We start from the raw sequence: 14,837 nt of genomic DNA, 5'->3' as shown, positions 1-14,837 counted from the left end.
TTTTTACGGCATTTAAAAAGGTTGGTTTAACAGATTTTTGGGATTGTTAGTTGCAGCCTTTACACTCAAACGCTGTGTTTTTTTATTTATTTATTTGCAGGCACAAACTGAATTTATATGATACTTACGCTAAAGGATGACATGGTGACGTTTCTGGCAGGTCTCAAGCCAAAGAAAGGCGTGTATCAATAGTCCCACTACGTTATGCTGCTCTGCTGTTGACAACAAATACAAAGGAACTCTCTTTTTGTCTTCGATCTTTGCAATCACCTTTATGTAATTCTCGACAAACAATCATTTGAATTTAAAAATCTGATTCCAACGAAATGATACTACACTCAATAAACACTTTTTTTTCCATAAGTCAAGCACAGTAAAGCAAATGGTGATTTTTCTTGGCACATCAAAAACCAAATATTTTTAATAACAACAAACATTATTCTTATGATTTATTGAAATTATATACAAGGTCCTGTGAAAATCACAAAAATTACATAAGTAAGCCCAGGCATCTTGGATCATGTTGAACCTATAAACAATCGTAAAAACAACAGATATCACCAACAGATAACAGTGAAGGGACAGTGTGTAATATTTTTGCGCCTATTTTTCCGGGTTGGAGTGGGCCCCTTTTTCGACCCGGGAGTTTTCTACCCAAAGCCGGCTTTACTTTTTTCATCATTTGTTTTTTTTCTGACGCTTTTTTATTTTGCTAGCATTTTTCTATTTTTCTTATGTTTTCAACCTGCTTTTTTCCCCTTTTCTCATTTTCCTTTTATTCTTTTGATTCTTCTAGCCTTTTACTTTTTTCTTCCTTTATTGATTCTTCTATCTTCCTCTCTTTTTGCCTTTATTTTCATTTTTCTTTTGTTCTTTCCTTTTTCATTGTATTTTTTTTTTTGCTTCTTTAGTCCCCAAAATTATTTTCTTGCATAATGTTTAAATTTAAATTACTTTGAAAAAGCCTTTGGGAGCCAAAAAAGCTGACTCTATTTATTGAGTCGAGCCGTTTTTTTAGAAAAGAGACAGCATTCCCATCAATACAAGCTTATTCGTGTGTGAGAAGTTGCAGGCGAAGGCAGTTGGCTGCTGGATTCTGCAAACACGTAGCACAACACACACCCAGGGACACACAGATGACTGGTAAAAAGTGCATTCTTTATTAATTTCCTGGCATTTTCAGGTCCATGAAATCTAGCACCTTTTTGCCCCCCATCGTACCAATTCATATCATTTGCGCTGTTCGGTGTTGTCGTTTACCGCTAAAGAAGAGTCTTGGTGGGCCAAACCAACTTTAAATTTGAAAGGGGGCAATTCCCCCTAATGGTAAAACTCACCTCATCAGGTGCGCTGAATGTGGTCAAATAGCTTACCTGTAGATAAATGTGCGAGTAAGGTTAGATAGTGCAAGTGACAGATACATGTTAAAATTATTTTTCTCATCCAGCCAGCCCAAACTCCACCTTGACACGAGTCGACCCTTCGGGAAACTCCTGTTCTTCCTGATTCGTCATTCTGGCATCGCTCCTAGAGGTAAAAAACTTCATTGAAAATAAGCAAAAATCATCTAACCATGTTTTCTTCATACTCGCAGGTCGAGAAATTTACATTTATTTTAAACAATGCGAGTTTCACTTAGAGGGAGCTGCCATGATTCTTTGTCTTGCTGCTACGGGTACCCGAAGACCAAAAACGGGGCAGATCAAAGTTTAAAAAAATGGTTCGGTTTGGTCGCATTGAGTCCCCACAATTTGTACTTTTACTTGTGTTTTTTAGCACTCATTTCCGGTTGCACCACCAAGGGTGTCAATCTCATTTTAGCTTGGGGCCACAAGGTAGAAAAAAAAATACTTTCACCTAGGCTGGGCTATTAGATTAAAGAGAAAGAAAGAGAAATAGAGAGAAATGGGGATTGAGGGGGAAAGGGAGAGGGAAAAAAGAAAAAAAAGAGAGGAACAAAGAGAAAAAGAATAAGAGACAACAAACAGAGAGAGAGAGAAGGTGGCACAAAGAAAGGAAAAGAGACCGAAAGAGAGAGAGAGGCAGAAAGAGAGACAGAGGCAGAGAGAGAGAGGCAGAGACAGAGAGAGAGAGAGAGAGAGAGAGAGAGAGGTGTTGTCTCAAGTCAAGTCATGTTTATTTGTAAAGCCCTCGCTGACCAGATTCTGTTGGGGGGCCTGATCCAGCCACATGTTTGACACCATTGCACGACACAATACAGCAACATCTCGTGGTCAAAAATACACACAGTACCTTTAAGAAAACTTCCAGATTTCTCTTTGAAGCAAAATGAAATTTAAGAAACTTATTTTTCCGGCATGGATCAACACCCACCGCTATTTCCCTTTCTTGACTTCTCTGGAATTTGTGTGTGTGTGGGGGTTTCTTTAGATTAGCGAGGCCAAATCGCGACTCAAAGGCGGAATGTAAAACGAGACAATAATACCTTGGGCGTGGTTTACAAGCATTTCCTTTCAAACTCAGAAGGGACATTTTGAAGTTCACAAGAAAACAAACACAAGTTAACTCAAATGAAGGACGACGACAAACATGGCGAGTGGAAGTAAGAATCAAGAGGATCCTTCGATCGTCCCCTGCGACACGTGCATCGGTGAGCCAGGCCAGGCAGTCAAATCCTGCCTAACCTGCCTGGTATCCTTTTGTGAAGATCACCTGAGGCCTCACCTGGAGAACGCCAAGTTCAGGAGCCATCGTCTGGTGGCGCCTCTCCGCCACGTGGACGCGCGCACGTGCGACGTCCACCGTCTTCCTTTAGACCGTTTCTGCCTGACGGATGGATGCTGCCTCTGCTCCGACTGCTACATTCAGGAGCACCAAAGTCACGCCTCAATGTCTTTGGAGGCGGCGAGGGCACAGATTGAGGTCTCATACTTTGGCATTTAAATAGACCCCTTCCGTGTTTGCTAACAAGTGTGACGTAACCGAGCTGCACGCGCGTTGTTAAGGCAGAATTCTTGCTCAGTGATTGTACAGGTGCTTGAAATCCTTGAATTTTAATGTTGTGTTTTAAAGGGTGCAATAGTGCTTGAATTTTGGGTGAAGTGCTTGTAAATGCTTGAAATAGTCGCCATGTTTCACATACCTGTCAACCTCCACGGCTCCATGCTCTGACAAAATGTCGTATTTACAAAATACAAAATAATCTTACACCAAACGTTTTTCAAACGTGTTTATTTATGTAGTTTAACATCTTATAAGTGTTTCGTTATATCATATATATTGTTAATTAACATTTTGTTCTGAGATACTGAGTTGCTCGACATGAATGAGGTTTATTATAAATAAAGTTCAAAAATTAAGTTGCTTGGACGTTGACTGTAAAAAGAAAAAATACATGCAGATATAATTAAGGAGTAGTTTTCTTATTCAAATTATGAATTCATTTTCTGCATTAAATTATTTTTGGTAATATACTAATTAGGGCAGCACGGCGGCGCAGTGGTTAGCGCTTGTGCGGCACAGTTCATGTCATGGGAACCTGTCGTGGGTTCAAATCCAGCTCCAGACTTTCTGTGCGGAGTTTGTATGTTCTCCCCGTGCTTGCGTGGGTTTCCTCCGGGCACTCCGGTTTCCTCCCACATTCCAAAAAAAACATGCATTTCAGGTGAATTGGCCGGTCCAAATTGTCCCTAGGTGTGAATGAGCGAATGAGTTGTCTGTCCCCGTGTGCCCTGCGACTGGCTGGCAACCAGTTCAGGGTGTCCCCTGCCCACTGCCCGAAGATGGCTGGGATGGGCTCCAGCCCCCCAGCGACCCTAATGAGGATAAGCGGTACGGCTAATGAGATGAGATGAATATACTAATTAAAGGGATAACCACAAACCTGTCTTTTTTCATTTTCTTCTTTTATACTTCCTTTTTTTCTTAACTTATTTATACAACATAATAATTTGTAATAGAATTCATCAAATCAAGTGAGCCGGTTGAGAGCCGGCTCTCTTTAATGAGTTGAGCTGAAAAAGCCGGTTCTCTAAAAAGAGACGGACTTCCTTTCACTACACAACTACCACATGAAATCTGATGTTGAATGATGCATGATGGGAAATTCCCAGGCGGCAGACCCATGCGCACAGTAGCATCAAACCGCTTGCTTCGTTTGCAACGGGAAAAAAACGATGCCGAGATAGCGGCGAACTCGTTTGACTTCATTGATTTGCCGTTTCGTGATAGTCGGTGTATACCGGATGGTACCCATAATTGACAAATTTGCGTTTTTCCGTACAGATTTTCTTATACATCGTACACGTTTTAAAACGCATAATAAACGTACTTTGTACGGCAAAACGTACAGGTTGACAGGTATGTGTTAGGTTAACCCCAACACGTAATAAAAACCTGCACTCAAAGAAGACACAGAGACGTGAATATTACTTTCTTACTTGCAAGGAGAGATGACCATAGTCTGCCTATTGCAGTCTACTAGACACTCTGAAAAAGTCTCTTTGTTCTTGCCTTTTTATTGTGTTCGGAACGCCCTAGTTTACATAAGGTCTCTTCTGCTAAAGGGAGGGGGAGTGACAAAAGTAAACAGTTGAGACCTGTTTACACAACAACATGTTATTGTAAGCATATTCTATAGTTAAGGTAACCAGGCGTGCCTGCGGTCAGAGAGGAGCTGGGTGTCCCTTATCTGGCCGCAGCTAGGTGTCGGCTGTTTAGTGAACATACTGTTTCCTCCTTCTACAAACACAAGCAAGAATGGCACACAGTTGGCAAAGAAAATAAGCAACAGTAGAATAACTTATTTACAGTTTAAATCCATCAGTATGGTTTCACAACAAGTCTGCTTAAAAATGACGTCCACACTGCTCTCTGCTCACTGCTTTGCTTTTACATTACTTCTTCCCTCATGATTTACGGCAGCTGGCATTGGTTTGTATGTTATTGTCCTACAGGTCACCTGCAAGAGGACAGGTGCATTTTACACCTGTATAGGGCACTATGAAATGTGTACAGGTATTAGTGCAAGGATTACGTATCAATTATGAACTTTTATTATGGGCCTTGCAAAAAAATAAGGTAGCGTTTCCCTTCCTACAACTGAAAATGTAAACTACATATTACTGTCATTTTTACCAATCTCCTAAAAGGGGACTGATTTGTCTCAAAAATATTTACACAAGTATTGTTCAGATCCACAAATATATTCACGGTTTCCTCAAGATCTGTACGGTCCTTGTTTGACCAGTGCCAGAGTCTTGTCCGCATTGCCGTTAGTGAATCAGCATCGTTTTCATTGGGAGTTGGACTCCGCCGAAGCTGCCCCTTTGTCGCCAATTCTGTTCATAACTTTTATGGACAGAATTTCTCTGCACAGCTTTGGCGTTGAAGGGGTCCAGTTTAGGGGCAGTTATCTTTAAAATGACAAACAGTAAGTTAGCCTTGTCTAGGTGTCAAAGACACATTGAAATTGCCCCTATAAAGTTCAATTTCAAGGTGTACTCTGTCCTAGGATGAGCTCCAGAGAAAATGTGAGGAGATCAACAGGAGCATTGTGGCTACAGACAAAGCAATGGAGAAACTACGGAGCAACAACGACAACATGAAGGTAATATTAAGCACTGAATAATCGCCTTTCTAAATGCATTTATTGGTGATTAGTTGATATTGCGTTTAGGACTCCTAAAACAAGTGTCCCATTACAATGTGATTGGAACACTCAAGACTGGTCTTGGTTTTGGGGCCACATTTTGGTATTCTGATTGGAGTTTTGTTAATGTTGAAGAGAATTAGCTCTAACCTTGGTCTATTTCTTGTGGCTTGCCTTGTTCTTGTATTTGACTGTGTGACTACTGGGCTCTGTTTTGTAGCTGGGTGCCCAAGCAATCAGTGCTTTAATGGAAATTGTCATTTATCGCAAAGGTAAAGTTCTAGTACAGGGGCCGTCAACCCAAAATGAGGATCTAGCCATATTGGACCCTAAAAAAATAGCCGTTTTTTTTTTATCTGGAGCTGCAAAAAATTGAAAGCCTTCTATGAGTCTTTTAATAAGTGCAACACATGTGTATTGCACATATGTATGTATCTATATAAGCCAAATTAGCCCACTATCAAAATAATTAAGTTGGATGCACTGCATGTGGTGAATGCTTCTCTGTTGTAGTATACCCTCTCTTTTTAACCCAGAGAGCCATAGAGGCAAAAATATTTGGATTTTTTTTAAGCGCCGTAGCATATATTTTAAGACAAAATTCAACAAAACTGCCAAACCTGCTCTCCAGAAAAGCCAATTCTTCAGTGCATTTTATTTTAATGTTTGACGTTTGCTGGTTTAATGAAATCTATGAAATGAGTTAACAATAAATCTGAAGGTGCCTATACTTCATTCACTTTTGGTAAATGTAGCTTTGGCCAGGAGGATTTGATGTCATCAGGGGGTTACTAATATCATCAGGTGTTTCGACCCTGAACTACAACACCCTCCCATTGGCGGGTCAGCAGTGGAGGCCAAGTAACTGCCCATCTCCTCCGCCTGGCTTCCAGCTAAGCTTCTCCCTTCTGCTCCATAACCAGAGAGAGGCTCTTACTGCTGCCTCCCCCATCCTGGAACTGCTATTTTCCTTTCCCTCACTGTCACCCCCATGGCTGTGAGCATCCTCCACACTGACTGGGCGGTGAACCCTCTACAACCGACCTCAACTGGGAACAACCAAGCCTCCCATCCTTTCCCCCTGCAGTCAAGCAAGAGGTCCTGATATTTGGCTCTCTTTTTTTCGGATGCCTCCTCGCATCCCTCTTCACATCGGACTGTCAGGCCTATGAGGATTGCAGTCTTCCCTCCAGGTCTACCTTCATTTCCCATGATCGGGTCTTCTTTAGTCGGTTGCCTGTTGGTGTAATGGTGGTTGTATGGCATTGTCTTCACGTGTAGTAGCTGTTTTTTCATCGCTTCTGCTCCTTCAATTCAGAGGGCGCTGGGCAAAAGTGAAAGATGGTGCCCATCCTGTCCTGTGTATGGCTCTGCCCATTCCTACTGCTCACCCAATCAAATTGCTCTAGGTGCTTTACTAGAGCTTGTAGGTATGTTTGTTTTGGGTTAAAGTTTGTTCTGTGAGTTTTCATCATAAGGTGTCTCAACAGTGAACCTACATTGTTAAACAAGCTTCCATATAAAGAATTATTTTGCGATTTACAACCAAATCTGGGTCTGCTGGTGTGGCACCCTTCTGTAAACTAGTTTGAAATCGTGTCCTATTTATACTGGATAGAACCTCTCGAATATCAGTATTGTCTTAGCCTCGCATGTATGCCCATTGGCTCAGCATGAAGCAATCTAACATAAATTGTGCTTGTCCTCTTTCTCTCCAAGCTAACTGTATTCAGAAAAAGAGCCAAATATGGCTCGCAAGTCATAGGTTCCTGACCCCTGCTCTATACTATATTAATTATTTACGCGATATTTAACTGCTTTGATAAATGTAAAAAATGCAATGACCCCTTATCTGGGCAAAAAAAAGAGTGCAATGAAATGCTGCATGCATTAAAAAAAAGAAAAGCAGCCTTTTGAAAAGGCAAAGTTAATAAAATAAAATTAATCAAGTCTAAGTCTGGGCAGCACGGCGGTGCAGTGGTTCTCCCCGTGCTTGCGTGGGTTTCCTCCGGGCACTCTGTTTTCCTCCCACATTCCAAAGACATGCATTTTAGGTGGATTGGCTGGTCCAAATTGTCCCTAGGTGTGAATGAGCGAGTTGTCTGTCCCTGTGTGCCCTGCGATTGGCTGGCAACCAGTTCAGGGTGTCCCCTGCCCACTGCCTGATGATTGCTGGGATGGGCTCCAGCACCCCTGCGACCCTACTGAGGATAAGCGGTGCAGCTAATGAGATGAGAAGTTTAAGTCTATTAAGTCAGTGCGTTGGTAAAACACAACAATATCATCTTCTCTCTCTCTTTTGATACTAAACCAACACAGCCATCCACGGACCTGAGCAACAAAACACAATAATATCCCTGAGTGTCATTCCAAATATATACTCACATAAACCAGAAGTCACTCAAAAAACAGCTACTTTGTTACTAAATAAGTGCTTATGACAGGATTGTGTTAAATGTGACTTCAGTGTTGAAATTAGGAGTGTAGCAAGAGGTTGAGTGTCATTTTGACTGTGCCCCTTTAAAAGAGGCGGAGTTCGAGTGCACAAAGCTCGGCTCCAAGCCAGGTAAGAAGAAAGAAAATAATCGGAGAAGAAATTCCTCAGAGTTTTGCTTTACAGATATGTTCTGCAGGCAGGAGTTCAAGCCTGAGAGACACCACTTTGTGTCACAATATATGACTTTGTTGCGACATTCTAGATCCCTTTATTTTACAACCCGGCACTCAAACCATCACATCAGTGAACTCGTACCAGCTGATCTTCCCTCTCGTCTTGTAGTTACACCCTTAGTTGAAATGTAATTTTTATTCTACACAATTTTATTGCATTGGAAAATGTTAATTGTGTTTGTGTGATGTCTGTCCTACCATAGAAACCATATTAAAACAAAAATAGAATTCCCTTTCATATCTTTTTCAAATTGTGAATTTTTTGGGGGGAAAAGCTGCTCCTGAGCCACAGGTTGCTGACCCCTTTCTAGTTTATCTCATTTTAGACCATGTTGTATACCTGTCAACCTCCACGGCTCCATGCCCTTACAAATTGTCGTATTTTCCCTTACAAAATACAAAATAATCTTACACCATTTTTTTTCAATCATGTTTATTTATGTAGTTTAACATGTTATAATGTACATGTGTTTCGTCATATCATATATATTGTGAATTAACATTTTGTTGTGAGATACTGAGTTGCTCGATATGAATGAGGTTTATTATAAAAAAAGTTCAAAAATTAATTAGCTTGGACATTCACTGTAGAAGAAAAAATACATGCAAATATAATGAAGTAGAATAATACATTTTCTTATAAAAATTATAAATTCATTTTCTGCATTAAATTATTGTTAGTAATATACTGATTAAAGGGGGCAGCACGGCGGCGCAGTGGTTAGCGCGTGTGCGGCACAGTTCTGAGGTCGTGGGAACCTCCTGCATGGGTTCAAATCCATCTCCCGGCCTTACTGTGTGGAGTTTGTATGTTCTCCCCGTGCTTGCGTGGGTTTCCTCCGGGCACTCCGGTTTCCTCCCACATTCCAAAGACATGCATTTCAGGTGGATTGGCTGGTCCAAATTGTCCCTAGGTGTGACTGAGCGAGTGAGTTGTCTGTCCCTGTGTGCCCTGCGATTGGCTGGCAACCAGTTCATGGTGTCCCCTGCCCACTGCCTGATGACTGCTGGGATGGGCTCCAGCACCCCCGCGACCCTACTGAGGATAAGCGGTGCAGCAGATGAGATGAGATACTGATTAAAGGGATAACCACAAATCTGTCTTTTTTAACTTTCTCCTTTTATACTTGCGTTTTTTTCTTAACTTCTTTATACAACATAATAATTTGTAATATAATGCATCAAAGCAAGTGAGCCGTTTGAGAGCCGGCTGTCTTTAATGAGTTGAGCCGAAAAAGCCGGTTCTCTAAAAAGAGACGGACTTCCTTTCACTACACAACTACCACATGAAATCCGATAAAACGTACAGGTTGACAGGTATTATGTTGTGTCTCGATGGACATTCTAGCCTACAGGCCTGCCTTGCCCCTGCACCTGAAGTGATCAAAAGTATACTGAAAAAAAATAGAAATTGCAATTGCTCAATTATATTTTGTAAAATAGTGTATTGAAAACATTTTTTTCCAGATACATTTTAAGTACATTTTGCACCTACTAAAAATCTGTATTTGAGACCAGACCATTTTTAAGTGTGCAATCAGTAGAAGCAAAACATTTTTGGATATTCAATGTGTCCTTTTTTTGTGAAAGCTGTGCTTGGCGTAAAAACGCATCAACATTTATGTGCCAGGGCCAGTCAATTTCTCATCCTCTTTTATTTATGTTAGAAAACTCAATTGAGATCAAGACTTTTTCATATAAAACTAGGATGACTTGTGAAACTGTAAACTGCATATTAATAATAAAACTTAGTAAAAAAAGTCAATGTGCAGTTACATGGAGAAAGAGCATGTTTGCAGCAACACAAAATCAAAAACACATGCCTTGTTCAAGTGGTGTCATGTTGTTTATCCATCTACATGGCTCTTGTCAAAAGGTTTAATTATCTGTAAGACTTTATCTCAGTATGTAGGGACTTTCAAACTGCAGGGGCAGAAATTTGGAATGATTTTCTCTCTTTCTGAGTGTTTTTTCAGTATGTTAGTGAATTTGGCCGAGTTTCAACATTTTACCGATTGCTCCAGCTGATACTGCACCCCAAGCATATCTTGCAAAATGGTAGCAACATATCAAGTATGTTTTAGATCCCCAAAACAATATGCCGTAATGGGGGCGCAAGTAGCCATACGTCATTTCAGTCGATCTAATCAAAGTGCAGGCAGAACAATGTTGTAGTTTTCGGATGTGTATGGGGGCAGCACAGTGTGGCAGTGGTTAGTGCGTGTGCGGCACAGTTCTGAAGTCATGAGATCGAACCTCCTGTGTGGAGTTTGCATGTTCTCCCCGTGCTTGTGTGGGTTTCCTCTGGGACCTCCGGGTTCCTCCCACATTCCAGAAACATGCATGACAGGTTAATTGGCCGGTCCAAATTGTCCCTAGGTGTGAATGAGCAAGTGACCTGTCTGTCCCTGTGTGGCCTGGGACTGGCTGGCAACCAGTTCACTGCCCGAAGATGGCTGGATGGGCTCCCGCACCCCCGTGACCCTACTGAGAATAAGCGGTGCAGATAATGGATGCATGTGTATGGTCAATGTCATCATAAGTTATTTACCTTAGCGCCCCATTGGTTGTCAGACTGGATGCACTTTGCCCCCACCACATCCATGCAACTGTAAGAAATGTTACAATTTACCCATATAAACCTGTGTTTGGCATTTACATTTTGAACAAAATCCTTCCCTTTACCCTTTCCATGATCTCCAGACCATGGTGCAGCATGTGTCTGCTCAGATGGATCAGCACTTCTCAAAGCTGCAGGAGGCAGTAGTGGAGGCCAGGAAGCAGGCTGCTGAGCGGTTGGAGGCAGAGCAGAAGCGAGTGCTGCGCCAGGCGCAAGGTGTGGAGGCTCACCTGAAGCAGAGGAAAGAGGAACACAGCAACACCTTGGCCAGGATGAACAAAGTAGCGCGAAGCGAGTGTGACGTCTCCTTCCTGCAGGTCAGTGCCAGACGAGTTACATAACTTGGTGGATTAGTGGTTTATGCAATCTCAAGGGGTTGATAGTACACACAGATTTCAGCATTTTGGACCTTAAAGACTCATAGACAAAACACACTTTATTATTATGGTATTACGTTCAGGGTATCCTTGTATTTGTTGTAGGAATACTTGCGATGGAAGGAGGGACCGGTGAATAACTGCCCGTCTAATGTCAGCATGACCCGCTTGGACCATGTGAACTTATACGTCCAGGTTGTAGCAAGTGTCACCCGAGACCTGAGTGACCTCATTCTGACCTCTTACAATGAGAAGCTGAATGCCATTTCTCCAGGTGTGATGCTAAGAGGAAGAGTTAATGTTTCTTTTAGATCCTGCCTCAAGATTAACTTTTGTGTTTTGTACTGTGAACCAGGCACCCAACCTCAGTCGCCACAAGTTCTGTTGCCCGAACCGAAGACCCCAGATGACTTTTTAAAATGTAAAAACGAGTCATCCTTCCTTATTGAAATTATTCAAACTGCCAGTAACTATTATACACCATACAATACACAGCTATAAGATTATCTAGATGATCATATTTAATGGCATTTCTGCCGATTCCTTTCTTGTTCGTACAATACAGACCCAGAATCAGGAATCTTTTTGACTTGAAGAGCCATGAGAGCTAAATATTTTGATTGTTTTAGAACCACGCCATATATTCCAAGACAAAATTTAACAAAAAACACTCTGCAGACAAAAGATAATGTTTCAGCACATTCTATTTCACTGTGTGACGTTTGATGATTTGACAAAGTTGATGAAATAATAATAATGCAGCAGCCTGTGTCACCAAATATACCACTTCATATACTGTACCACTTATATACCACATAAAATGTATGGCTTTCCCACAGTTACTTAAGAACGTTGAGGCTCATTTAGACCGTCATTTTTGTCGTAAATAATGGTTTCAAAACAAGGTGCGAGCAGGGTTCTTTTGAAAAAAAATGTGACAAAATGCTGCAAACGAGAAGGATATGGATGTATTTAGGGGAGTTTACTATATGCAGAGATCTGCCTACGGTTCACCCAAAGAACCTGTTCTGGGTGCTTGGCTTGCGTTTTCACTGTTTGTTCTGTGGATTTTCATCATAAAGTAGCTCCACAGTGAGCATAGAATGTTTAAAAAACTTCCTTACAATGGATTCCTTAGAGAAGTACGGCAAAAATGGTAAGTATAATCTGTAGCTAAATTTTGTCCTATATATTGTGGACCGGAATAATGACTATGCTGCTTCAGCTTCCCACACATTAAAATAGGAATCTAATAGAGAAGATTATTATTGCTCTGATTTATCCCCGAGCCGGATGTAATTATGAAAAGAGCCATATCTGGCTCGCCAGCCATACGTTCCTGACACCTGATATAGACATCACAGATCATCTTATGCTTTCAGGGGATCTGAGTATAGCCTGTACTATTTGTGTTCATTGTTTTCACAGTTTGTTTAATTGTTTCAGATGCAAAGAATTTGACTTTCGACCCAGAAACGGTACATAGTTTCCTCCGCTTGACAGCGGACAACACAAAGGTGACCAACACCAGCCCCTGGCAGCACAGCTACGAGGACCACCCTGACCGCTTTGAGCACTGGCGTCAGGCAATGACGTCTCAGAGCGTTTATGAAGGCCGTCACTACACCGAGGCCGAGCTAAGCGGCGAGGGCGCACACGTAGGCGTGACCTATAAGAGCATCGAGCGCAAGAGCCAAGAAACGTCCGGGTGCATCACGAATAATGACTTTTCCTGGTGTGTCGGTAGTAACAGCCGAGGTTTATCGGCCTGGCACGCCGGTGTGGAAACACCGTTGGAGGCGCAGGGTGCGGCAAGAATCGGAGTTTATCTAGACTTCCATGCCGGACATGTGTCCTTTTACCATGTGAACGACTCGATGACGCTGCTGCATAAGTACGACGCTGATTTCATTGAGCCTTTGTATCTCATTGTGTGGTTGTCAAAAAAGGAGAATGTGGTTTGTCTGGTTAATAAAAAGTGATTCCTCCTGCATGACTTAATCAGTCATGATATAAAAAAGGTGATCAAAATATGATTTCAGTGTCATGCAGTATCTCCCAGTTTCTGTGACTCAGGAGCATTCGTTAATTTTCCAAAAGCCTTATTATCCTCAATAAGGTTGCAGGGGTGCTAGGACACATCCCATCTGACATTGGGCAGTAGGCAGGGAACCCCCTAAATGGATAACCAGCAAATCACAGCGTACGCATTAACATACAACCACTTACACACACATGCATACCGAGGGACAATTTGGAGTTATCAACCTGCCATGAACGTTTTTGGAATGTGGGAGGAAATTGGAGTGGTCGGAAGAAACCCTTACAGGCACAGGGCGAACATGCAAACTCCACATAGGGAGGCTGGTAGCTTAAATTGTACCCGGGACATCTAAACTGTGAGGCGACCGTGTTAAGCAGGTCTTATAGAGTATATATATATATATATATATATATATATATATATATATATGGGCAGCACGGCGGCGCAGTTTGAAGGTCTTGGGAACCTCCTGTGTGGGTTCAAATCCAGCTACCAGACTTCCTGTGCGGAGTTTGTATGTTCTCCCCGCGCTTGCGTGGGTTTCCTCCGAGCAGTCCGGTTTCCTCCCACATTCCAAAGACATGCATTTCAGGTGGATTGGCCGGTCCAAATTGTCCCTAGGTGTGAATGGGCGAGCGAGTTGTCTCTCCCTGTGTGCCCTCTGACTGGCTGGCAACCAGTTCAGGGTGTCCCCTGCCCACTGCCCGATGATTACTGGGATGGGCTCCAGCACCTCCGCGACCCTACTGAGGATAAGCGGTGCAGCTAATGAGATGATATATATATATATATATATATATATATATATATATATATATATATATATATATATATATATATATGTTTTTTAATGACATTTTTATCATATTGAATAACAGAGCTAAAGTCCGGGTGAGTTGGACCAAATCGGTGTTCCCCCCAAAAATTTGGATAAAAACATTGCACTGTTCCGAAACTTTGTTTTATATTCCTGTACACAAAATAAATTTATTTTTATTTTTATTTTCAATAGGTTTTAAGGCTTAATATGAAAATAAAACAATCAATAACATATACATTCATCTAGGGCTGCACTCAATGGGACAGTGTGTATTACCTTACCGCAAAGGAGAGGAAATTATCATCTGCCAACTTGCGGCTATAAATACCCGGAAAAACAAAAACCAGTCTGAAGGCGGGGCCAAATGAAAAAAACAAAACAAAAACGGTGCGATATGGTCTCTTTGAGTTTCGGTGGAAATGTTTTTTGCCTGTTACTTGCAGGACTCATTTTAGGTTGGCCAACACGATACAACAAAATATAACACACTGTCCCTTTAACTTTTATAATAAAGAGGGGGCCTCAAACTCTCATCGTGAGGGATGCATGCTTTAGACCCCTGGTTTAGGTACTGGTTGGTTGGATCCCTTAACGGTTACCACTAGGGTCACAGGAGCACCATTTCCTGTGGTGTGCCTTGTGTTGTACAGCCTGGTGGCACCCATCTCTCTTCAGGGCAACATTCGTGTCCACCC

The 14,837-nt window shown here is 41.8% G+C and overlaps 1 protein-coding gene and 1 long non-coding RNA gene across 4 annotated transcripts; one reads left to right on the top strand and one right to left on the bottom strand.

Annotated features, from left to right (window-relative positions):
• Positions 1-436: 436 nt before the first annotated feature.
• Positions 437-2,984, bottom strand: LOC148373659 (uncharacterized). 2 transcript variants are annotated; one of them, XR_015849627.1, is made up of 4 exons: positions 2,686-2,984; positions 1,464-1,527; positions 1,338-1,373; positions 437-529 (listed from the first exon to the last, which is right to left on the bottom strand). It is a non-coding gene; the product is annotated as an uncharacterized LOC148373659 (long non-coding RNA). The 2 variants fall into 2 exon arrangements; XR_015849628.1 differs by lacking the exon at positions 1,338-1,373.
• On the top strand, positions 2,168-13,274 carry LOC148373658 (E3 ubiquitin-protein ligase TRIM16-like). Of its 2 annotated transcripts, XM_088327799.1 has the most exons (6): positions 2,171-2,883; positions 5,474-5,569; positions 10,985-11,218; positions 11,384-11,552; positions 11,634-11,699; positions 12,725-13,274. In XM_088327799.1, exons 1-6 carry the CDS (start codon positions 2,551-2,553, stop codon positions 13,258-13,260), a joined length of 1,434 nt encoding a protein of 477 aa, XP_088183925.1. In that variant the 5' UTR covers positions 2,171-2,550; the 3' UTR covers positions 13,261-13,274. The 2 variants fall into 2 exon arrangements, with proteins under 2 accessions (XP_088183917.1, XP_088183925.1); XM_088327791.1 differs by having other exon boundaries at positions 2,168-2,883; positions 11,384-11,699.
• Positions 13,275-14,837: the final 1,563 nt, after the last annotated feature.

Source organism: Urocampus carinirostris, chromosome 1, assembly GCF_059441175.1.
Source record: "Urocampus carinirostris isolate Australia breed hairy pipefish chromosome 1, RoL_Ucar_1.0, whole genome shotgun sequence".
In the NCBI taxonomy this organism is placed as follows: domain Eukaryota; kingdom Metazoa; phylum Chordata; class Actinopteri; order Syngnathiformes; family Syngnathidae; genus Urocampus; species Urocampus carinirostris.
This window is presented reverse-complemented; position numbering and strand designations above follow the sequence as displayed.

Bases quoted from the DNA above. Each gene is read 5' to 3' on its own strand.
- LOC148373658 (XM_088327791.1), top strand. From the start codon at position 2,551: ATGGCGAGTGGAAGTAAGAATCAAGAGGATCCTTCGATCGTCCCCTGC. The intron at 5,570-10,984 runs GTAATATTAAGC...CATGATCTCCAG, and splicing joins GCAACAACGACAACATGAAG to ACCATGGTGCAGCATGTGTC. The intron at 11,219-11,383 runs GTCAGTGCCAGA...TATTTGTTGTAG, and splicing joins GTGACGTCTCCTTCCTGCAG to GAATACTTGCGATGGAAGGA.